The sequence below is a fragment of the Pecten maximus genome, chromosome 7 (genome assembly GCF_902652985.1).
Source record: "Pecten maximus chromosome 7, xPecMax1.1, whole genome shotgun sequence".
Taxonomy (NCBI): domain Eukaryota; kingdom Metazoa; phylum Mollusca; class Bivalvia; order Pectinida; family Pectinidae; genus Pecten; species Pecten maximus.
Window position 1 is genome coordinate 8183523 of NC_047021.1, and position 25677 is coordinate 8209199.

The window sequence follows — 25677 nt, forward strand, 5'->3', positions numbered from 1 at the left end:
ACAATATAGAGAATCTTGATTTGCTTAATGTGAAGGAGAGATTTGAACAACTCCGTCTCAATCACTGCTTTAGTATCTACAACAGGAAATGTTCCAACTATACGTGTTAATTCTACACTAGGTTAGGCAGTATGAACCTGGTTATCTCCTGGTATCTGGATTGTTAGATAACTCCTCCAGGCTAATCCTCTTGTAGTGCTGTCAACCGGATATCCATATATCTTATTCTAATTCGTTCGCGGTTTTTGTAATCGTATCAAAATCTCGGTGTCGCAGATTCTGTGACTGGGGTTATAATTTGTAGTATTTGAAATCGAAACTCAACACACACAATTAAGGGTCACTCTTACCTAAATTAAGGACTTTGGTGTCCATTATTGGATATCCTGTTCTACCTCGTTTGTGAAAACTAGATCACAAATTCATTGAAAATATCACAATAATTCCCAAAGGAACCCAGAATATCGGCTTTAATACATGCATCAACATATCATTAAAAGCGTGAGTCTGATCCTGTGTGAATTTATAAGGTCTGTATGTATATTTTATACTTATTCCCATGAGAATCACGAATAGAAACGATATCAATTGATAAACATGAAAACATTTTATATTTCTTCATTTTATTTGAAAAGACATGCCCAGGAGTATACCAGTATGTCCTCTGATTCTTTACATATGTACATGTATTTACATATTTACATTCATGCCTATAAGTACCATACAAAAAGAGGTCAATATTACACCTTAAGCTAATAAATAAAAAAAACTCCATGGTGTAACAACCTCTCTGGTGAATAACGAAACCATACATTCTCACTCATATCACAGATAATCATCACGGATCAGTGATTCCCACTCATCAATCTCGCATCCCACCCTACAATGTACCTCTTTCTAGAACATAGCTGGCTAGCGTGCTAATACACTATTATGAAATTTCTTCTTTATCACTTGGACATAAAACATTATAATAAGATTCTATAGTTTAGCATCTCAGTGACTTTACATTGTTATTATCATCCATACATTATGTATGTGGCCTAATGCTAGGTTTGGAGTTGATAATCAGATCTGTAGTAGTAATCGTATTATAAATTCTATTCCAATTAAAGTGTGAATCTGTAAACACTATAATCCATGCTATCACAGGAATATTGACATGAATTACAGAGTCCTAAAAAGAAGGTTTAACCAGTGAGTTCTATCACAGCTGACTGGTTTTAACATTATCTGATAGACAACAAAACATCACACCCTTAGATAATGTGGTATCAAGGACAGTCAGCAACCCTTGTTTGATATCAAGGACTGTCAACAACCCTTGTTTGGTATCAAGGACAGTCAACAACCCTTGTTTGGTATCAAGGACTGTCAACAACCCTTGTTTGGTATCAAGGACAGTCAACAACCCTTGTTTGGTATCAAGGACAGTCAACAACCCTTGTTTGGTATCAAGGACTGTCAACAACCCTTGTTTGGTATCAAGTGTTTTCTCAGAAAGGCTTGCCAAACTAAGTACACTGTCCCGTAGATGTCACGTGAGAACATAAAGAATAATTGGCTAAATATCAAAGATCATGTGAGCAATGCTGATACACAATCAAGGCACTGCCAGAGAAAGTCATTCTGTTCAAATCATTTTTGTCCTAGAATGCACTTATGAAATGAAATGCTGTTGGTAGGTCAAACAAGTCAACAAGGTAAGCTTTCCTCCAGATCTAGTTTACATACTGTCCATCCAGTACTCCTAGTGACAAACAGTCTCAGATCTTTTACAGCCAGATGTCTGTATTGAAGATAATCACTGTTGGAGTTGAAAACTGCATCAGTATAAAACAGGCTGGAGCCTTTCACATTTACTGATATTCATACTTTCATACACTTTTTTCATGGGTGTATTTTACTTAACAAGATGAACATGTTGAGATGGTTCTATATTTCAATGGGTTTAGGTACAGGTTTGCGAATGTGACGCATTGTAGATCCTGGCTCTGTGGGTTTGAAAGGTGCATGTCTGCCATAGGGTCTGGGAATGGGAAGTTCACTGTCGTCATCAGGAATGTAAGCGTTTGGTCTGGGGTCCGCTGTCGTGGTTGTTCCTCCTGCAATCTTGTATTGCTCTTCTTCCTCCTGAATCTGTGGATCATAATGAAATGAAACAAATGTAAATGACAGCGATCATAAGTGTGTCATTGGCATGATAAATAAGAGTTTAGATATATAATATGTACATCAAAATCTGTTTTACTTAATTCATTCATAATGCCCTTGTAGAATACCAACACAAATTAATTACAAATTCATAAATGTGATGTCATATTTGCAATAACAGCATAATATTTTTTTTTCAATTATATATAATTAATTTTTCTTTGTTTTCATGGTAAATACTCTAATGTGATTGGTCGAAAAATTCTTTTCATTCTTCTATGAAAGAAATTCCGAGAATGGCGCGAAAAATATGACGTCACAATACGACAATTGACGTTGCGTATTGATTTGAGAAAAAGAATCCCATTTAAAACCAGTAAAATTGTACATAAAACATGTTTTAAATTAGAAAATCATTTTCAAAAATTAATTATAAGCGTTGATGTCAATTTTTTTTTACGCGGATTCTTACAGAAGTTTGCAAACAAAATTTGTTTCATACCCCGATGAAACTAAAAAAAAATGACATCAATGCTAAAATGTTAACATTATTAATTTTTTCTAAACTTTTTTTTCCATTAACAGCTCAGTAAAACCACAACACTTACCAGTCTACTCTCCTCCTTGTCTCTCATGATCCTGTCTTCAATGGCCATCAAACGATTCCAGTCGTGTTCAAACTCGTCACATGGTGGTTCACCCTTCTCCATCCTGATATAGCACTGTTCTAGGTCGGCTTCCTTCTCCTTCAAAGTCTGTTGCAGTTGAAGAGCAGTTGCTGTGTTCATAGACAGCTCAGCCACAAGACCTCTCATCTTTCTGTATGCATCTTTGATTTTTCCTTGTAATCCATTCACCTGGAATGACCAAAGGTAAATTACAAATTTTTGAGAAACTTGAATAAAAGCAACATCAGCTCTACTTTACCATCACAGAAACAAACCCTGCCATTTCCCTGACATCTCAGAGCACTATCGAAGTCTTAATTACACTCTAAACAAAAAAAATCTCAAAACATACCAAATCAAACAGTTGCATATTCACTGCTTCATGCAATATACCATAAAAAACAAATGTTGACCCTTTAACAGAATCCTAACAGACCTTTTCTTAAACTAATTTAAGAAAAAGGTCTTCGGAATCAATATTGTATATTAACATAACTTACATTTTTGGCAAGTCCAAGTGTATCATCTTTGCCATCCTCCGCCTTCACCTTGACTCGACTCGCGAGTCGTGTTACTTGTTCAAATATTAGATCCTTTTCCAACAAGTGCTCCTCCTTTTCTGCAAGTCTCATTTCCAACTGAAATTACAGACCAAATGAAATTATTCAGGATTGGAAGCATTGCAAATGTAATGTTTGTTAAAATTTTTCTTTGCACAACACTTTACTTTTATAACAAATTGTAACATTACAACCCTTACTTCGCCGACACGTTTTTATCAAAGTAAACACCAAGCTATTTACATTTTCGATTTTGTCCTGTAATTCGGCAGGTGGCAGATCCTTTCCTTCCAGTGAGCGTACACGTGTCTCATCATATGGGTTTTCCAGCTCCTTCTCTAGGTCCAGCATACGGTCCTGACACTGTTGTAACTGTACACACAAAATTTACATTGTTTACAAGGTCTAAAACAAATCTGTATTGGACTGTTGGCTGATCTTGATGAAACCTCAACCAACTATCAGTGTATAATTTAAATGTTTTACACACTGACTATTAACAAACTATACACATTACAACACAAACCAGTTTATTCACAATCATTTATAATTTTTGGTTAGAGCTGCACAATATTTTTGCAACTTTATAAATGAACCAGTCTGTATGATTATTCATCAGAGGCCTACCTCTGGGGTTGACTTCATACTGATTATATTACTGTTGTATTATTTTTCCTGGATCTGTAGTGTGACAAGTGTGTAAGGGAAGATTGGAGTGAGGGAGAGGGCTACCTGGATCTGTAGTGTGACAAGTGTGTAAGGGAAGATTGGAGTGATGGAGAGGGCTACCTGGATCTGTAGTGTGACGAGTGTTTAAGGGGAGATTGGAGTGATGGAGAGGGCCTACCTGGATCTGTAGTGTGACGAGTGTGTAAGGGGAAATTGGAGTGATGGAAAGGGCCTACCTGGATCTGTAGTGTGACGAGTGTGTAAATGAAGATTGGAGTGATGGAGAGGCCTACCTGGATCTGTAGTGTGACGAGTGTGTAAGGGAAGATTGGAGTGAGGGAGAGGGCCTACCTGGATCTGTAGTGTGACAAGTGTGTAAATGAAGATTGGAGTGATGGAGAGGCCTACCTGGATCTGTAGTGTGACAAGTGTGTAAATGAAGATTGGAGTGATGGAGAGGGCTACCTGGATCTGTAGTGTGACGAGTGTGTAAATGAAGATTGGAGTGATGGAGAGGCCTACCTGGATCTGTAGTGTGACGAGTGTGTAAATGAAGATTGGAGTGATGGAGAGGCCTACCTGGATCTGTAGTGTGACAAGTGTGTAAATGAAGATTGGAGTGATGGAGAGGGCTACCTGGATCTGTAGTGTGACAAGTGTGTAAATGAAGATTGGAGTGATGGAGAGGCCTACCTGGATCTGTAGTGTGACAAGTGTGTAAATGAAGATTGGAGTGATGGAGAGGGCTACCTGGATCTGTAGTGTGACAAGTGTGTAAGGGAAGATTGGAGTGAGGGAGAGGGCCTACCTGGATCTGTAGTGTGACGAGTGTGTAACTGAAGATTGGAGTGATGGAGAGGGCCTACCTGGATCTGTAGTGTGACGAGTGTGTAAGGGAAGATTGGAGTGAGGGAGAGGGCCTACCTGGATCTGTAGTGTGACAAGTGTGTAAATGAAGATTGGAGTGATGGAGAGGCCTACCTGGATCTGTAGTGTGACAAGTGTGTAAATGAAGATTGGAGTGATGGAGAGGGCTACCTGGATCTGTAGTGTGACGAGTGTGTAAGGGAAGATTGAGGTGAGGGAGAGGGCCTACCTGGATCTGTAGTGTGACAAGTGTGTAAATGAAGATTGGAGTGATGGAGAGGCCTACCTGGATCTGTAGTGTGACGAGTGTGTAACTGAAGATTGGAGTGATGGAGAGGGCCTACCTGGATCTGTAGTGTGACGAGTGTGTAAGGGGAAATTGGAGTGATGGAGAGGGCCTACCTGGATCTGTAGTGTGACAAGTGTGTAAGGGGAAATTGGGGTGATGGAGAGGGCTACCTGGATCTGTAGTGTGACGAGTGTGTAAATGAAGATTTGAGTGATGGAAAGGGCCTACCTGGATCTGTAGTGTGACGAGTGTGTAAGGGGAAATTGGGGTGATGGAGAGGGCTACCTGGATCTGTAGTGTGACGAGTGTGTAAATGAAGATTTGAGTGATGGAAAGGGCCTACCTGGATCTGTAGTGTGACAAGTTCTTGCTCAAGGGCATGCTTGTGTGGCATGTTTTTCCTTAGCAGTTCAATAGAACGGTTCTCTTCATTCAGTTGCATCTTGAGGAAACGAATCTCCTCTTCCTTGGCTTGTAGCTCTACATTGCCATTTCTTATCATTTGTTCTAAACATAAAACAAAAGAAAATTATGTCAGACACTGATGAATATATCATTTTTGATATGTAGCTTTTAAATATAAAATGTATTATGTTGATTATTTTATCTAGAAACTTTAAAGGAAACCTTCTTCTGGATCACTAAAAAACCCTTTTTGTTGTCAGACTGAACTACTTGAAGGGATAATTGGAAATCTTACCTTCAATATTTACTTTTTCGTAGAATATGCATACTTCTTCTTCTCTTTCTATCAACTTCAGACCTCTGTAATACAATCAGTAAAACACTATTATACCTGTATCGGTTGGATATTGCATTCCCACCTATTATTTGATATATTTCCTTTGGGTCATTAGAAATCATAACTTAAAACACTGTTCTTTGTTTTCTCCAAACAGATGAGCTCCCAGAGTTATACAACTCCAGTCATGATGAAGGAGTAATACACAGACAGTTGAAGAAGATATACAAAAATGGCCTAACACTTATGTGTAAGGACTTGTCTTTGACAGATTCTAAAATGTACATTTTTTATAAAATGGGCAGTGTCTATATAATACTGTTATGTTTTGTTTGTCCTCTTGTCCCCAATCAAGACATACCTGTCATTTCTCTTCTGTTCCTCCTTTGAGTATCTGTTCCTCAACCGTGTGCTCTCCTCCTCACCCGCGTTCATCATATTATTGAGTTTATTTAGGTCCATTTTCTGTTGTTCCACTGTAGCTTTCATGTCATTGTAAATATTTGTTTGTTTAGCTACTTCATTCCTCAAACTGTCTCTCATCACAATACTGTTCATGTGTTTTAATCTGTGTTTCTGCAGCTCTCTGTTTAATGGTAAAGAATAAAAAACAACATTGGATGAAAAGTTTTGTTTTTTTTTTTCTATATATTGTTCATTCATAGAAGTATATAATAACATATTATCCTACTGCAATATATATATATATATATATATATAATATAATTCATTTCAATTTCTATCATGTTATAGTGAAAGTAATGTTTACCTGTCTTTTTGCATGACGGCTGTGCGTAGAATTTCCATCTCATTCTGAAGGATTTTGATCTTTTCCTTCATCTCGGCTGCCTTCTGTGTACTTGTCTGTATCAGATTCACACACTTGTTTCTCTCATTCTTAATCAGCTCATAAAGCTTCGCAAACTCTTTCAACCTGTAAAATTAAAAATACAATTAAATATTACTAGAAAAGTAAATTAACTCTAATGAAACCTAGGCATCTGGCAATACATCATATATATAGTGTCAGCTATATGAAATTTAACATAATAATATGCCTAAAAGATTTAAATAAAAGCAGCAATTAATTATGTTATAACATTTGAAACATATTTTAATGGAGATATTTTTTCTTTGAATAAATTTCATCCATTTTATCATTTTTCTCTGATTCAGTTTTTTATGCCTTACTTTGTTTGCATCTCCTGGTGTTTCTTGTGATGGTCCTGTATTTGAAGTTCCTTTGTTTTCAGGTCTTCGATGGCTTTGTGGAACCTCATTTCTGCCCTCATGAAATCTCTGGCTTTTTGTTCTCTCTCATCAGCCTGAAAATTTAATGATATTTTAATAACAATTAAATGTATGCCCTAGCGAGGTGTTTCGATCATTGTGAACATATACCAGGTGACAGAGTTAAAATTTTGGGAATGTGGCCTTTTTAAAAACCTTTTATAATAGAATATTAAAAAAAGAAACGTCACAGAAGGGGAGACAACTCAATAGAATTGACCAACTATGATATGAATATGTACCTTGATGGCAGCAAGCCGAGTAAGTTCGACAACCTCTATTCTCAGGTCACTCTGGTCATACAGCAGGTTCTGTTCCTCGGCCGCACTAGCTTCCAGCTTCACATGTTCAACTGCTGTCAGATTGTTCTACAAACATGAGGAAAGTTACATCATGATCATGTCTAGTCAAGTGAATTAATATTTAAAATGCTACATCGCCGACAGCATATACATTTGTATATATATACACTGCTCCTCTCTCACAAAAGTGCATAAAATGGCACTCACTGTAAAAATATATCTAATTAACACAACTAAATTATTAAATAACAGTGTCCTAAATAATGATCATTTATATACAACTGAAAGTTACATATGAAATATAGAGGTGTACAGTAGTATGTATTTTTATGAGTTTTTCAGTATGCAATTAATTATTTATCCATGCTAAATTTAAAAGACAAAAACAGGAGCTCAAACTTTAGGGGGGTAGCAATAACATAACATGTGTAACTTTTTGTATTGTAATAAAATATACAACAGACTTTCTTGTTTTAATCAATCATAATTACTCTTTGTCAGAGATGTAGCATCATTAGAATAATTCTAAGGCGATTATGTACTTCCTTTAAATAACTCTGTATGCCAGTAATCAATGAAAACTAATTCATAGGTAGATTAGGAACATTTAATGTAACATTTCTGGTAAGTCAAAGATAATGCAGTTTATTAACAGGTAAATCAGTACTTGGCATATAAGGTACCCTATGGTTATTCTTCTAGACATTGCTTTTTGTTACAAAAATAGGAGCATACCTGCTGAGCCAGTGATCGTTTTGTGTGCTCCACCTCTTTCGCTAATTCCTCCCTCTTCTTCTGTAGGGTACCGTCATCTTTTGGCAAGGAATCAATCTGAGATAATACAAACAAATGAGCCTTATTGTTCCTCAGAATATAAGTAACTTCAACTTGACCTTAAACCTCCATTTGTTATGTGATTTGATCAGAAATTTAAAAAAAATGATTATCAAGTAACACATGTCCCCTACCTACCCCGGCTAAAAAAAGTATGTGACCTTGACACAAAATCTCTGAAACCTGAACTTGCCCGAAATGTTATGGTTCTTTATCATTGTTTAAGTTTGATCAAAATCTCTCAAGAAATGAAGCCACTAGAGCACTGACAAACTTTGGCGTTACGTACAAGACAGAAGGAGAGGAAACCTATAGTTCCCCAATTTCACTGGTAGGGAACTGATAAGCCTGATATTTGCTTTGATAAAAAGGAGGTAAATACACTTAAGTCTAACCAAAACTATAGCCTGTCGATTTTGGGAAAATTGAAAATGAGACGGATGTTTGAGAATTATTTTTTTTACAAATTAATTCAATTACATCAATGTTGGCCCCCAAAAGAACTCTCATGCAATAAATCAGTATATACATGTACATGTATATACATATATAAACAATTCTTGACAGGGAGCCTGACATAAAGGTATAGACTAACCAGTGATGGACACACATCAATTAATGTAATTGTCAACTAGGTAACGAGAATGTTGTAGATTATAACTCAAAGTAAAAGGGAACTTACCTGTCCTTTAACCTTTTCATGTACTGACTTTGTGTGTGACAGGCTTTCTTCAGCAACTTTGAACTGAAGTTCTGCCTTCTTCAAATTTCTCAAATCCCTATCTTTTTCTCGACTCTTTCTAGAATGAACATCGTGTGTGTTTTTCTTTTCCAGGTGGATGTGTCTCAAGCTCATGTCAAGTGTGGATCTTCATAGAACAAATACATTAACCATTACATACAGTTTGAATTAAGAGCAATTCAATTCTATTTTACAGCTTTTGATTAAAACCAGAAATTAGATAGACATGTTCAATATAAGATAATTTACAGAAATGGCTATTAATATAAACTTAACTTGTGACCTGGACATTTATAATCTTACCTATCTCCCATCAGTACAGCCTCTCTGTCCTTAGCAAACTCAAAGTCCTTGATAAGCATGTTGTACTCTCGTTCTTTTTGGTCAAGCATGGCCCTTGTTTTAGCAAGTTCTGACTCCGTATCAAACTTTTCTGTCTGTAATGCATTCTTCTTGGACTCCATGCCTTTTGATTCCTCAAGGATGTCTTGGTATTCATCCTCTAGTTTTGTCAAGCTCTTTTCCACCTCACTGCAGATCAAATTAAAAGAAAAAGATGAAACAGATCATTTTCACGAGGATAAAATATTAAATAAATCAATGTAGGATGAAAAATGTAATTAAAAATTTCAACTTACAATACCTTTGCTTTTATTTAACTATAAACTCATTAAATGTTTCTTAATTAAATATATTTTCAAACAACTATTCTTCTTTTTTCATTTTTGCAATCTATCTATAGACATTGAATAACATTTCCCCCCCATTTCTTTGTTCACTTAGGCACTGGTGTCAATTTCAAAATAAGACAGACATATCCATAACTCACAGCTTTTGTCTGTGTAGTTTGTCAGCCTCCTTAGCTATTTGGTTTGGAAGTGTGTTGATTTGCACAAGGTCACCCTGAAATAATAGCATGTGCATTTGTGTGTCAAGCATTATGAACACCATACAAATGACAAAATCTAAATAACAGCATGCAAAGACTTAGAATTATAGCATATGATATAAAGAAAATAAATTTTCTCCTTGTATATTTGTAATTTCAATTGTCTTCTGCAATGCCAAAAATGAGAATAAAAATACCAAGGTGCCAGATGTTTAGGAAACCATATGTATGTTCATCATTCACAACTTAAACCAATGCTACAGTAAATATTCCTGAGAAATGTTATGATGAGATATGGTGAGACTCTTTCGATCATAGTAAGGTGTTACCTAGACCTAGAAAGCATGTTGTAATGTGGCACCACTCTTGTGTTTTTACCTTGAGATTTTCCATCTCTGACTTAAGCTGATCATATTCCTTCTGTTCAGCCAAACACTGACGATGAGTTGTGTCCATATCCTCACGGAGTGTCTTGGCTTCCATTTGACGCTGAACAATTTCTTTCTTCATATCCTCACATGCAGCCTGTATTTCTTTCAGTTTCTTTTCAATTTCCTGCACGTCACATTTTTGTAAATATTGATAATACATCTATACATAGATAGTGCAACGCAATAACTCAGGCAACAACAACATTTAAGTTCATTATCTAGATAGGCAAAATTTATAATAAATTACAAATGTATTGATATTCTACTACAAACACTTATATATGACACAAATCATCTATTTTTTATTTTATTATCAAAAATAAAGCACTATTCAAACACAAATATGTTTCTTTTTAATAAACAATTTAAAACAAAGGCCAGCAAGATAAAATATACCCAAGATATATTATACTTTGTGCCTCTAAGATGCAGGTTAAACAGATACAGAAGAAAAAAAACAAACCCCTTGTTTTGGCATTCTTGAATATTCCCTCTCCATTATTTTTTTCTCTTCTGACAACCTGTAAAGATAAATGACAATTCAAATGAAATGAATACAAATTTACATTTAAATGCTAAACAAAACACAACTAAAGCAACTGTTCCCTGAACCATCTACCACCAAACCTCCTTTACCACTGAGGGGGAGTCATTTCACCACGACTGGCCATATTATATAAAAAAAACAAGCTTGAATATGAATCATGAGGTGAGGTAAAGGTTGATTATAAACCTACGTTTCCAGCTCATACTGCTGTTGGTACTCGCGCTCCTTGATCTGGGCATATTCATTGTTGTGTTTCATTAACTGCTGTCTCATTTTGGTCACCTCCGTGTTGGAGCTGTCTGGGAAGTTGTCTCCCTTCTCAAGTTCTGAGCGCTGTCTTTCCAACTCAATAGTATGTTCCTTGGCTGTGTTCAGTAGGTTAGCCTCACTCTCCCGAGTCCTTTTCAGAGTTTCATGAAGATCAGTATATTTTGCTTTCAAAAGAGCAACTTTCGTTCCCGTAAGTTTTCCTTCATGAAACATCTATAAAGAAAAAAGATGAAATTAATTATAAAAAACATTGTTCATGAATTAAAAAAAAAAAAAAATATTAATAAATACAGTGTAAACTTTAGATTTGCATCTCTTTGTTAATTCATTGAAACAAAATATTTCATCCTGAATTGCTGCAAAAAAAAAAAAATAATAATAATAATAAAAATGGGATATCAAGTTAAGTTTAACCACTAACTTATATATGTATTTTGAAAACTGATAATATAGATTTCAAATCAAATACTTATCATCAAAATATCATCAACAGGAGAAAAGGAATCAAGTCCTAAAACTTATTAACACACCAACTCGAACCATATTTATATCCAATACAATCTAATTTATTATTTGGAAATTCTACAATAAAACATCTGTTAGAGTTTGTTCTACATATGTACACATGCTGAGGCAGTGATGTACATTCACTGTGACTAATGTGTAACAAATTGCTTATAAATGTAATTTCAACATGTGTCACATACTTAAATTTTGTACTGTTGGAGTCACATATACTTTAATTCTGTAATGTCTGAGTCTGATAGCTAATTGATTTCCAAAAATAGTTTAAACACATCAATCAAAGAAGATAAATTATTCACTGAACGATTACTTTCATGTTGAGAAGAAAAACAATAAAAATGTAATAACATTACCCAGTAATTTGAGATAATAATAATAAAAGCGTCATTCAACTGATCGCTTCTCATTGGTTCCTGTCCGTTAAAGTTACATGACAGCAGTATGTTGATCAATAATGGTTTACAAGGTTTGGTCAGGAAGTAAATGGTGAAAAACATCATCAACAAAGACCATCTTAATTGTAAAGAAATAAATAAGAAATAATACACATGTGCTAGGGTGATGTACATTAAAACAGCAAATGTCTGTCTACATGTCATAGACAGGTGAAACAAAAGTTACAGGAATCAGATGTATCTAGTCAAATATCAAGAAATATGCAGCAACATGTACAAAACTTTTGACATGGACTAAAGACTGAATTTTGTCAATCTCTACCAAGATATCAACATCAGTAAAATGAAATTGACATACATGTATGTAAAATGGTTAAGAATTACTTAATCAATGATTCCTAGTCAGTATATAGTAATATTAATTACCAGGAGTAAGCTCTATCACTTGGATATGGGAAAATTGACAACCACAACTGAAACTGACATTCTTTATTTATTATTTTCAAAATATGAAAATCTAAAGCAAACGAAAATTTAAGAGTCACAGGGTGTATTTTTGCATTGTTTGCCTTTGCCTTTGTTTAATCAGTTTCAAATTTGAATTGAATTATGGTTACATTATTATATGGGTATTCTTTGCTGTTTTCCCACACTCATCATCTGTTCATTTTATTTACACTTCATACATGTGTATTGTACACTGTATTTGTGTACTGTACACTTCATACATGTATTGTACACTGTATACGTGTACTGTACACTTAATGCATGTATTGTACACTTTATGCATGTAAGTGATAATGTGTTTAAAGACAGGTAACCAATCAGAATTTTAGAGTATACAATAATTAATTAAAATAGTCAGTTTTAGTTCAACGATTTATTTTTCATTAATCTTCATTTTTTAACAGATTTCCTTGAATTTCATGTTAGTTGTTTAATGGAGGAGTTTGGTTTGTTGATTTTGTTGATTGACAATTTCACAGAGAAAGTCATTTACATCAGCAGTAAATAGACACTTGAAATTATACTGTGAAAGTATTTGTAAGCGTTGGAGTTTAATTTCATGGTTTACAAACAAATTTGTTGAGATTCAATTTTACAGATTCCATGTTTGATATTCACACAAATAATGGAAAATGCCGAAAGTGTCTGAAAGGAGACATAATTTTGTTTAATTGCACATGTATGTCAAATTGTATTGAAGAGTGTAGTAAGAATGCTGTAAATATGAGGTTAAGCCATGATATTCACAAAAGTTAAGACATATTGTAGTCAAGTGGTCACATTTCCTAAGCCACACTTATTGGTGCTTGTAGATTAAATAATGATTACAAGACACAAGAATATATATCGTATATCAAATATATATAACAATTACTGTGAAGGAGCTTTAATTTTGATATTAATTACATCTCTTCAGTCAATAAAATATTATTAGTCCTGGATCCAGATGTGGCAAGTCATCTTTCAGCTGACTTTAGAGAAGACATATACTTTTTGACCAATAATTACCTCATCTAGACACTGGAAGGCAGGGCTGGCTGACACTTCCACCTGACTTTCCTCCTGTTGAACAACCCGGGGAGGCAAGGCAGAGATAACTGTCTCATATTTCTGGCCTGTGCTTTCCTCTTCTTCTTGTTCATCATCTCTTTCTTCATCACTACCACGATCACTCATCTTAGAAAAAATAATCCATGACTTAACATTAACCTTGATTGAATGATCAAAACCAAATATTTCTTTTCTCCACTCATAGCTTTACTCCATATGTAAGCTACAGTATGAAATTTCAAATAAACAATACATTTGCTTAATTAATCAAAAGTTGAAAGGCAGTAAATTCTTTTGCACATGTATATATAGGGCCTTTTGTCTGTCTCAATAACAGCCCAGAAATCATTTGAAAGGCAGACAAATGGTGGCAATACGATGAAAATTATATATATGTAACTGATATGAACAGAAAATAAAAGTTTCTTTTTGCCTCCTTTGACATTCCTCGTCAGCATGAACTTAAAATTAGTTAATTACAATTGCAATATACAGAACTGTAATTATATAGATCTATATATATAGCTGTCAACTGCAACCTGTGTAATAATAAGTTGTATCCGTGCTACGTTTAATGAAAAAGTAAAGGCAAAAAAGGTAAATCAAGCAGTAGCACATGTCGGGTATAATTTTATCCAAGAAATAAACACACTTTCACGTACTTTTTAAATCCGTTGTTAATTACGCCTAATTTAAATCTACTAACGTCACCTATACCATTCGTTTGTTAAAGAAAACATACTGCGTGATGTCTTCGTAATACTGCGAGGCTGGTTAGATCTCAAATATCCTTCTTGCGTGCAGATGCACAGGTGAAAATTGATGATGATCGTTGACATTAATTATTGAAGACCATCATGGCGGCATAAATAGCAATTGTTTCTAAGGGCGTTGCGCATGCGTAAGTTAGATTACGATTAACGTAAACACAAAATATAAAAGAAGAAATTCTTATTATCAATTAGGCTGAAGAAATTGTAAATATTCTATTTTGTAGTCAATTGATTTACCTTATTTATTTCATATAACAAGATAATATATATCTTTACGTCTATCTGCAAGCTAAGTTCATCTGCGTTACAAACAAACTTCGCAATTAGTCTTCCGAATAAAGAGTATAAGGGAGGTAGATCAAACGCGTGCCTGCATGTTTCTGTTTGTGCCGAACACGTCTTGGCCAAAATGAAGATCGAAGAAGTGAAAAGTACGACAAAAACTCAAAGAATCGCATCACACAGTCATATAAAAGGTTTAGGATTGGATGAAAATGGATATGCTATCCAAAGTGCTGCCGGCTTGGTGGGGCAAGAACTTGCTCGCGAGGTAAACACCGTTTTTTTTTTATTTCGATATTGCCCGATATTGCATTGGTTCGGTACCGGTTTCTCCAGAACATTCTTTCTTATAGTTTCTGGTCATCAGATTCCAATGTAGATCCTTCGAATACAATTTCCAATGGGTTGTTATATGATGATCGAAGTAAAATGTCGACAAAATTAAATTAAAAGACGTACAGTGGAATTTTACCTGCCCTAAGCTTAAATATCAGAACAGTATTATTGAACATACGAAAGTTTCCTGAAATGGATGATGAATTACATTTCGAGTTCGATCCCCGATTCAATTTTCTTTTATTGCTTTTATTTACTGCTACACATACAATATATATATCACACACTCGCGTTTTACATATGAACTTTATCCACAAAACTTGACCCATATCCATCACTTGCACAGGTACTTGTGTTTTCACTGAATATAGTGAGTAAAAGACAAAAAAAAATCGTTTTTTATTTGTCAGATTCTTAATTTCAAAAGTCTATAGAATTAACAATGCTTGCCGTGGCCTTAAAATCATGGTGTTGTTTGATTGTATTGTCTTTATATGTATATTATAAAATAATTCAAAATCTAAACCAAGAATCCCTTGGTGTGAACGTCCTGGACACTGCTGTACATGTGGACACCCTCGATCCCTGGCTTCTCATTAGTTGCATCTTCCTAAATAGTTATGTATTACTTGTTCTACTCTTCTTAATTTACATGTGTTTTAAAACATTTAAAATTTCATCAATATACTCCAGTTTGTTGTAGCAATGTGGACATTTTATTTTAACCGATAGAAAGTCTGTTAGCTGTGATATTATGCATTAACTGGCAGTATTTTAGTCTGAAACATACTTTTGATAACATATTATTTATGTAAGAATTGTAAACATTAGTGAGTTAAAAACAGTTCTACAGGTAATTTTAAAACCAAAACCAAAATGATTTTGTATTTATTGTTTTTCGTTACTAACTGCTAACTACCTTTAAAAGTTAAGTTTAACAGATCAATGGCTAAGTTTGAAATAAAACATCTTTTTAACTTAGGGAGCTAGGGAGGTGATCGGGAAGGGAGGTAATTTTTATTATTTTGAATTTTGTCTTTCGCAACTTATCTCCCCTTAAACTTTTTTTACTTGTGCATACACTTCTTGCACAAAATGTGTTACTGGTCGAAAATGCTGCTCACTCCCTTTTCTACAACACCAAAATGTACATTGCTATCACATCTTAAACTGACTCGAAAGCCTAGCAATAGACTTAAAATATTGGGAAAACAACTGAATGAAGCTAAGGCCTTTAAACATTTTACATGTAACATTATAACAGGGCCATACAAAAGAACATCCATCGCATACAAATACCTAATTACACAGCTTAGAGCTAAATAACACAAAAACAGCAAAACATTTGGGTCTCACTATATCTGATTTCTCCCGGAATATGCATCACCAACATATATATAACGAATCTGAAAACACACTCTGATTCATACGCAGAAACACTAAAACTGACAACAGTAAAATTAAAATCACAAAACATGTAAGACCCCAATTAGAATATTGTTGTGCAATCTGGGACCCATGGCAAAAAACTACCCGAAACAAAATGGAAGCATCCCAAGAAGAGCTGCTAGGTACACATTAAACTTAGTACACATGCATCATCCATGTTAAATATAAACAATGTGTATGATAGCATTCATGGAATATTCTCAACACTGTTTGCTGTTAGGGTTTAAGTGTACATGCAATATGAATGCTCACTACATGTACATTATATAATTACAGAAAAAAATGTGACTTGAATTGTAAAGCAGTTTAAATTCTAATCATAATTACATTTTCAAGCCATCCAAACTGTTATTCAGTTATACTTCAGTGTTTGTTACACTTTATATTATATCCTGTTATATAATTACTTGCCATTGTATATGTCGTGTGACTTCCAGATGGCATTATATATACACTGTGTAGTAAAATGTATGCCAAAGTGATAGAATGGCAACTTGCCATAAGTTATGGCTGAAATTAATTATGAAATAATTCTTAACAATTTCAAATTGAATGACATTGACTCATGGTTAATATATATAATGGCTTTAAATTTGTGTATGCAGAGATTTTCCTACAATTTTTCAACTGGGTCCAGGGTCCATTGAATTGAGAATTTCTAGATGACAAAATGTGACATTGGGAAAAACAAAAAATGGTGAAATTCATATATATATATATAAATTTCAGTTTTTCTTTGATAAATATTGCCTTTAATTATTTTTGATTTCATTTTGTTATCTATAGTTGTCTTCTTATTTTTCAAAATTGCCATTATATGCTAAGGTTGTTTTATAACAAACATACTTAATCATTCAAAAGTGACTTCAAAATTGGGAATTATTTAGTGGCAAATTGGGAATTTTTACAAGATTTTTTTTAGAGGAATGGGTCCTTTTAACAGACCCTGTTTCTATTGTAGGAAAATCCCTGGTAAGTTACATGCACAATGTTGATTCAACCTGATTCAAAAGTTAAAGCAGATTACCTACTTTAGTTTCTGAGAATGATGGCAGTAAATCCTATAAAAAGTTGTAGCTTATCTCAAACATCTGAAGTGTTGGGAATCACTATAAACTTCATGATTGATCAACACCATTTCTTTATTATTAATGGATTATTGATCGATCATGTTAAGAAAGCGAAATACCTGCAAAAACATGAACTAAAAAATGGGGGGAAATGTTGTGGATATTCTTTAAGGCATCTAGCTATGTTTGAAATGTCATTTTAATGCATTTTTATTTCAATTTACTAATGATATTGTTCATTTATTGATTGTTGAAATTGTCTGTAAATCTTAAAAATTTCATGTCAAACCATGATCGATCACAAAAAAACATCATGGATTAGTCATAGTCAGAGGTAAAACGACTAATCATCGATTAAATTGATTAATCGGAACAACACTAGTTACACTACACATCTGTCAATTACATTCAATAAAATTCCCTACATCTTGATTTCACATTCTATGTAAATTGTGTTATTAAAGCACACTATGACTTTGTTTTTTGTTTTTTTTTTGTTGTTGTTTTTTTTAGGATTTTGTAAGAAGTCTGCAATATTATTTGGCTATCATCTATATATATATATATAACCTAAAATTATATTACTGATATTGGTACAGATTTCAATGTTGATTGCAAGAAAGATGATTTTTTTATGAAAATGTTCATTAAACAAAATAATACTTTGATTATGTAAACAATAAATAACGTAAATTGAAGAGAAAACACGAATAAACGGCCTCATAAAGCCAAAATAAAAGTTTCAATTATTTCCAATGGCAATTCAACAAAGATGCTCAAACATATGATTTTCCTGTGAATATGAATTAACTATAATTAATTTTATCCCCATTTTATCCCCTCCCAAAGGGATAAGCATGAGACCACGGGGTCATGAAATTCACAATTTTTCTTAAGCACCTTATATTAAGGCCCTTTGGCCTTCCATATCATCTATGAAGAGTATTTGATTCACAATTTTGGTTGACGTTTGGCCATTGGGAGATTTATGCAAAGTTAAGAAATTGGTGCAGGGGTTAAAAAGGAAAATTATTTGCAGACAAACAATGCATGATGGACAAAAGGCAGTTGCTTGAGGAAGCAAAACTGGAATTAGGAATGAAACAGTTAAATACTGAATATATGTATACTTTGTTGTGTCCGAAATGTTTGCTTTATGCAATCTGTTAGGTTAAACAGGTCATTCGTCACAGGTTAAACAGGTCATTAGTCACAGGTTAAACAGGTCATTCGTCACACAAATACCTTTTATTTCAGGCTGCTGGTGTGGTGGTTGAGCTAATCAAATCAAAGAAGATGGCTGGCCGAGCTGTCCTTCTTGCAGGTCCTCCAGGTACTGGCAAGGTTGGTATTATCCTGGTAATAGTTAAACAGACCTCCAGGTACTGATAATTGCCATTACCTTATTTATTCTGAAATAAATTGTGTCCCCTTCTGTGAAACTTTAGTATTAAAGTTGGACCTGCCTGAACACTTTATATACATATACAGTCAAACCTGTAATATTGGACACCCTTATATAGCTGACACCTGTCCATAACGGACAGTTCCAGGAATCCCCAACGAAGATCACTATATAAATATCATATACATATAGAGAGGAACAGTATATACCTGGTACATATACGTTTAGATCTAATCATGAAAACAAGTCCAGATTTTTATTAATTGTCAGATCTGCATGTGTGATAGGTAGGAACCCAGATAATTGCCAGATCAGGTCACTGTTAGATTTGGTGTTTAAATGATTATCAAATCTGATGTTGAGTAGGGATTCAGATAATTGCATCTAACATCATCATTGGTGGATGGAGGCCTAGCCCAAGTTTGCCCTGGCCCCAGTTAAATGTCTGTGTGGGGCCAAAGTACTCTGCTGTATGATAGCATGCATGGAATATATTCCTGAACGTTTGCTGTTATGGTTTATGCATCAAACTGCTTATAAGCAATATGATTGAATTGCTCACTACATCTATCAATGATAGAAGAACTTTATAAACTTAGGAATCTAGATTTGATATGCCTGATAATATATTGGAAAACTTTAACCATCCATGAATGTGTTCCATACATACAGACTGCCATTGCTTTAGCCATTGCACAAGAACTTGGAACCAAAGTGCCATTCTGTCCAATGGTGGGAAGTGAAGTCTACTCAACAGAAATCAAGAAGACAGAAGTTCTAATGGAGAACTTTCGACGAGCCATCGGACTGAGGATCAAGGAAACCAAGGAAGTATATGAAGGAGAAGTAACAGAACTTACACCTGTCGAGACTGAGAACCCCATGGGAGGTAAGAGATGAGTTTTGAAATATCTAGATTACAGAAATAAGTGAATACAATTGGTACTCCATTTAATGTATGCGCTTAGGTCTATTGTTCATATTTTCAACTTTTCATCAAAATTGTGTCAGATTTTACGTATTAAAACTTGGTATAGAATTTTTTATTAAATTAATTTGGGGGAAAATGTTGGTTAGTTGTTGATCAACTGTATTTATATATATCATTTAATATTTTTGCAAAAAAGACATTCTTAATATTTAAAGACGTTCATTTTTGAGACGCTATTAATGCTTACTTATATAATTTATTAGAACAGTCATAAAGAAGAGTTAAGATTGGCAAAATGATCTAATAGATAAGAAATTAATCCTTTGCCCATTGATAAAACAAGTATTATTTTTGTAAATGAGAAAAGAATAAATAACTACAATAAACTAAAATTCAAACCAGTATATATTTTGAAATGCATATTTCTTCAACAGGGTATGGCAAAACTGTAAGTCATGTTGTGATTGGACTGAAGACAGCAAAAGGAACAAAACAACTGAAGCTGGATCCGTCTATATATGAAAGTCTACAGAAGGAGAAAGTGGAAGTTGGAGATGTGATTTATATTGAAGCTAACAGTGGAGCAGTGAAGGTAAACGGTTGGGATAACAAGGCAGTGTTACACCAAATCTAGCTATCTTCAAACCTTATATTTCATATTTTTTTATCATTAACAGCTGTTGTAAACCAGACGTGATAAATATAACAATGTAACATTCCTGTCACTACAGTTAATTTCTGGCACACTGACCAGTTGATCAATTTTAAAGAAGGTGATAACAGATAAGACAGATTTGTATTTTTTGTTACCTTTGCCTTTCTATAACAGGGGTTACTTTACTGCATCTGTCTTCCATCTGTGCTCTTTGAACAGTGACTTTTCTGAAAATGTATGGACCAAGTGATAAATTGTCAAACTCTGGTTGTAGCGCCAAGGCCGATCTGACAGTTATGCCACAGAGTATGATCTGGAGGCAGAGGAGTATGTACCCCTACCTAAAGGAGATGTCCATAAAAAGAAGGAAGTTATTCAAGATGTGACGTTACATGACCTGGATTGTGCCAATGCAAGGCCACAGGTAAGTGTATTGTAATATTGTAGTTAATGCCAGCAGAGCTCTGGTTAGAAGTTTTACATACTATATGTAGTAACTTGAGGCCAAGATATTAATAAAATTAAAATACCATTCAATTGTATGACATTGCATCAATTTGTAGAAATGTATATATTCCCTTGGTGTCATGTTGACCAGTACATCAATTTTCCGTGGTCTTTATTGCTGTTTAGGGAGGCCAGGATATCATGTCTATGATGGGACAGCTTATGAAACCGAAGAAAACAGAAATCACAGGTCAGTACAAAGTCTCGCTCATCCAGTCACCACTTATTCCATTGTGAAGTCATGTGGATTTAAGGGACAAAGTTCAACACATGTGATCTCATAATTCTGTTACTTGAAAGGAAGGCGACTGATTTTTGGAGTCCCCATTATACTTACAAATAACTTAATAAGATGAATAATATGATTGGTATCGGTCATTGTTTTATAACAATGAAATTCTGTAGCTACTCCGAACATATTAATATCAGATAATTGGCACTAATAAATGAATGGTTTGATCACTGAATAAATGAAATCATTAAAAATATCTATTTTTTCCACTACAGCTGATTTAACAACACCTAGGCTAGACATCAAAATTGTGTGCATTATCTGGATCACTTGTATATATATAACATCCCGATGTTGTCTGCTTTGAATAAACAGAAAGAAGAAAAATATTTGATAGGGCTGAATAACTTGACCCTGTATCAATTTACTAGTTATCACTGTTTATTGTCTCCCTTACATATTTAAAACCAAAAACAAATACATATGTACCAAGAAATTGAAAAAAAAAAACAAAAAAAAAACTTGTATACTAATTTTGAACTGCTGCAGACAAACAATATATCCACATTTAGGATAATCTTCACCTGTTTATGACACATGTTTATAACAGTGGTGTATACTGGAATATTTATTACAGATAAACTAAGGAAGGAGATAAACAAAGTGGTGAACAAATACATAGACCAGGGTATAGCTGAACTGGTACCAGGAGTGTTGTTTGTGGACGAGGTTCACATGTTGGACATTGAGTGTTTCACCTACCTCCACCGAGCTCTTGAATCTACGATAGCCCCCATCGTTATCTTTGCCACAAACAGGGGCAAATGTACAATTAGGTATGTTTTTTTAAACTATGAAAAAATTTCTTTGTAATTTAGTATACTTAATATTTATGATATATATAGTTGTGTTTCCAAGAACAGCATTTTGATTAGACTGTTAATGAAAAAGTTCTTGCCCTTTGTTTATTTGTGTTTGGATTATATCTGGATATCTATATTTTTCTACCAGTTTCTTCGAAACTTGATATGCTAAATAATCCCGATATATATTACCGTGTTTAATAATCCCGATATATATTACAATGTTTCCTTGACAGGCATTTTGATGCAGCATTTTTTGCAAAAGTTATTGCCCGTTGTTTATTTCTAGTTCTTCAATCTGGTTTGGAGATCTTAGTTTTCTACTGATAAAATATGTTATATATATAGTGTTATTTCCCTGAACAGCAATTTGATTCAACAGTTTGTGTATTGTTCTGCCCTGGTTGATAATCTTCACAGTTCCAACATCTGTATGAGTAAGTATACAGACATTAAGTGTGCACTATGACCAAATAAATACAAGATAATTTGTGAGGTTTACCTACATGTCACTATATAGGTCACCCAATAAACAATTTTGTGACTATTCTGAGCTTCTGGACTATTCTATGCTTTTAGATTGTATTATTCATTGATCCACCATTCTCTCTATCATTACAGATTGTATTATTCATTGATCCAACATTCTCTCTATCATTACAGATTGTATTATTGATTGATCCACCATTCTCTCTATCATTACAGATTGTATTATTCATTGATCCACCATTCTCTCTATCAGTACAGATTGTATTATTCATTGATCCACCATTCTCTCTATCATTATACAGATTGTATTATTCATTGATCCACCATTCTCTCTATCATTACAGATTGTATTATTCATTGATCCAACATTCTCTCTATCAGTACAGATTGTATTATTCATTGATCTACGATTCTCTCTATCAGTACAGATTGTATTATTCATTGATCCACCATTCTCTCTATCAGTACAGATTGTATTATTTATTGATCCACCATTCTCTCTATCATTACAGATTGTATTATTCATTGATCTACGATTCTCTCTATCAGTACAGATAGTATTATTCATTGATCTACCATTCTCTCTATCATTACAGAGGTACAGAGGACATTGTGTCTCCCCATGGCGTTCCCCTTGATCTGTTGGACCGTGTTATGATCGTCCGAACTTTACCATACTCACAAGAGGAAATGGTCCAGGTATATAGAAAAACATTTTTACTTTGCTTTTTAAACTGATATTTTGTTCAAAAGTTTAAATTGAATTAAGCATGTCATTAGTTACCAATACTGCTTGTTTCATAATCTGCAAAATTTATCTGATACTGATAGAGTGAACAATGGATGTATGACTGTGAATTGGGCTATTCCAATGAAATATATCTCTATAACATAGAGCTTCAAAAATAATGAAGTTAAATTCTGTGCTTTGTCGGGATTGAAAAAATGCAGTTTATTAATATATGGTACTGTTTGAATTAATCACTTCTATTATGATCCATACAAATAACTTTAATACCTTCTGTATTTCAGATATTGAAAATCCGAGCACAAACAGAAGGAATTCAGATAGAGGAACCGTCATTGCAGACGTTAGGCCTTCTTGGTACTCAAACAACACTCAGGTCAGTATATCCCTTCTTGGTACTCAAACGACACTCAGGTCAGTAAATCCCTTCTCGGTACTCAAATGACACTCAGGTCAGTAAATCCCTTCTTGGTACTCTATCGACACTCAGGTCAGTATGTCCCTTTTTGGTACTCAACAACACTCGGGTCAGTGTATCCCTTCTTGGTACTCAACAACATTCGGGTCAGTGTATCCTTTCTTGGTACTCTATCGACACTCGGGTCAGTGTATCCCTTGGTACTCTATCGACACTCGGGTCAGTGTATCCCTTCTTGGTACTCAACAACACTCGGGTCAGTGTATCCCTTCTGGGTACTCAACAACACTCGGGTCAGTGTATCCCTTCTTGGTACTCAACAACATTCGGGTCAGTGTATCCTTTCTTGGTACTCTATCGACACTCGGGTCAGTGTATCCCTTGGTACTCTATCGACACTCAGGTCAGTGTATCCCTTCTTGGTACTCAACAACACTCGGGTCAGTAAATCCCTTGGTTCTCTATCGACACTCGGGTCAGTGTATCCCTTCTTGGTACTCAACAACACTCGGGTCAGTATATCCCTTCTTGGTACTCAACACTCGGGTCAGTGTATCCCTTCTTGGTACTCAACAACACTCAGGTCAGTAAATCCCTTGGTACTCTATCGACATTCAGGTCAGTGTATCCCTTCTTGGTACTCAACAACACTCGGGTCAGTGTATCCCTTCTTGGTACTCAACAACACTCGGGTCAGTGTATCCCTTCTTGGTACTCTATCGACACTCAGGTCAGTAAATCCCTTGGTACTCTATCAACACTCAGGTCAGTGTATCCTTTCTTGTTACTCAACAACACTCGGGTCAGTGTATCCCTTCGTACTCTATCGACACTCAGGTCAGTATATCCCTTCTTGGTACTCTATCGACACTCAGGTCAGTATCCCTTCTTGGTACTCTATCGACACTCAGGTCAGTGTATCCCTTCTTTGTACTCAAAAGACACTCAGGTCAGTGTATCCCTTCTTGGTACTCAAACGACACTCAGGTCAGTATGTTCCTTCTTGGGACTCAAACGACACTCAGGTCAGTGTATCCCTTCTTGGGACTCAAACGACACTCAGGTCAGTGTATCCCTTTTCTAACTGATTTCTGTAATAGAAGCACTTTTGGTTTTGTCCGTCAATGTGTTCACCTGTCCATCATTAACTGTTTACTCTAAGCCATACAGTCATCAAAGGTCAAAGTGAACTCAACTTTTAGACATGTTTATGTTGTGGTACAGGCAAAATAGGTTTGAAGTTCCTAATGTAGATGTTTCCCTCTATATTAAATTGTTATTTATTTAAACATTTTCTTTTTACAGATACTCTGTACAGTTACTAACTCCCACCAACCTTTTATCTCGCATCAATGGAAAAGACACAATTGGAAAAGAAGAAATTGAGGAGATTAGCAAACTTTTCTATGATGCAAAATCATCAGCAAAAATACTTGCTGAACAACAGGACAAATTCATGAAGTAAATGAGGGAAAGAAGATCTGTTTGTTTCACTTTTCATAAAAAAAATCACCAACATTTTTCGTGACTTTTGAACTCTCCTAAGAGGACAGTGATTTATTGGAAGAAGTGCATGCACCATTCTGAAACATTTCATCAGCATTTGTATTTCTTCTTGTTCTTGTGGACCATTATTATGCATTCATTAAATGGTGGGTAATAAATTATTGTTTCACATTTAATAGTTTGTATTGTTTTGGTTTATAATCCGATATATATAATTATGTGAGCAAAATTTAATGTTACACAAAACATACTCTTCAGCATGCAGAAGTATGTAGTATTATC

General features: G+C 34.6%; 2 protein-coding genes across 3 annotated transcripts; one reads left to right on the forward strand and one right to left on the reverse strand.

Moving 5' to 3' along the window:
- Positions 1-602: 602 nt before the first annotated feature.
- On the reverse strand, positions 603-14645 carry LOC117331505 (coiled-coil domain-containing protein 146-like). Of its 2 annotated transcripts, none has more exons than XM_033890242.1 (19): positions 14474-14645; positions 13690-13857; positions 11175-11467; positions 10901-10958; positions 10385-10561; positions 9947-10020; positions 9421-9648; positions 9058-9244; positions 8277-8372; positions 7482-7607; positions 7141-7274; positions 6719-6883; positions 6311-6535; positions 5908-5972; positions 5551-5714; positions 3626-3754; positions 3323-3460; positions 2763-3011; positions 603-2139 (listed from the first exon to the last, which is right to left on the reverse strand). In XM_033890242.1, exons 2-19 carry the CDS (start codon positions 13855-13857, stop codon positions 1936-1938), a joined length of 2880 nt encoding a protein of 959 aa, XP_033746133.1. In that variant the 5' UTR covers positions 14474-14645; the 3' UTR covers positions 603-1935. The 2 variants fall into 2 exon arrangements, with proteins under 2 accessions (XP_033746133.1, XP_033746134.1); XM_033890243.1 differs by lacking the exon at positions 14474-14645 and adding an exon at positions 14394-14412.
- Positions 14646-14839: 194 nt separating this feature from the next.
- Positions 14840-25571, forward strand: LOC117331506 (ruvB-like 1). Its single transcript, XM_033890244.1, has 10 exons — positions 14840-15054; positions 18899-18985; positions 19719-19935; positions 20412-20569; positions 20907-21056; positions 21266-21329; positions 22009-22207; positions 23320-23422; positions 23756-23847; positions 25195-25571. Exons 1-10 carry the CDS (start codon positions 14914-14916, stop codon positions 25352-25354), a joined length of 1371 nt encoding a protein of 456 aa, XP_033746135.1. The 5' UTR covers positions 14840-14913; the 3' UTR covers positions 25355-25571.
- Positions 25572-25677: the final 106 nt, after the last annotated feature.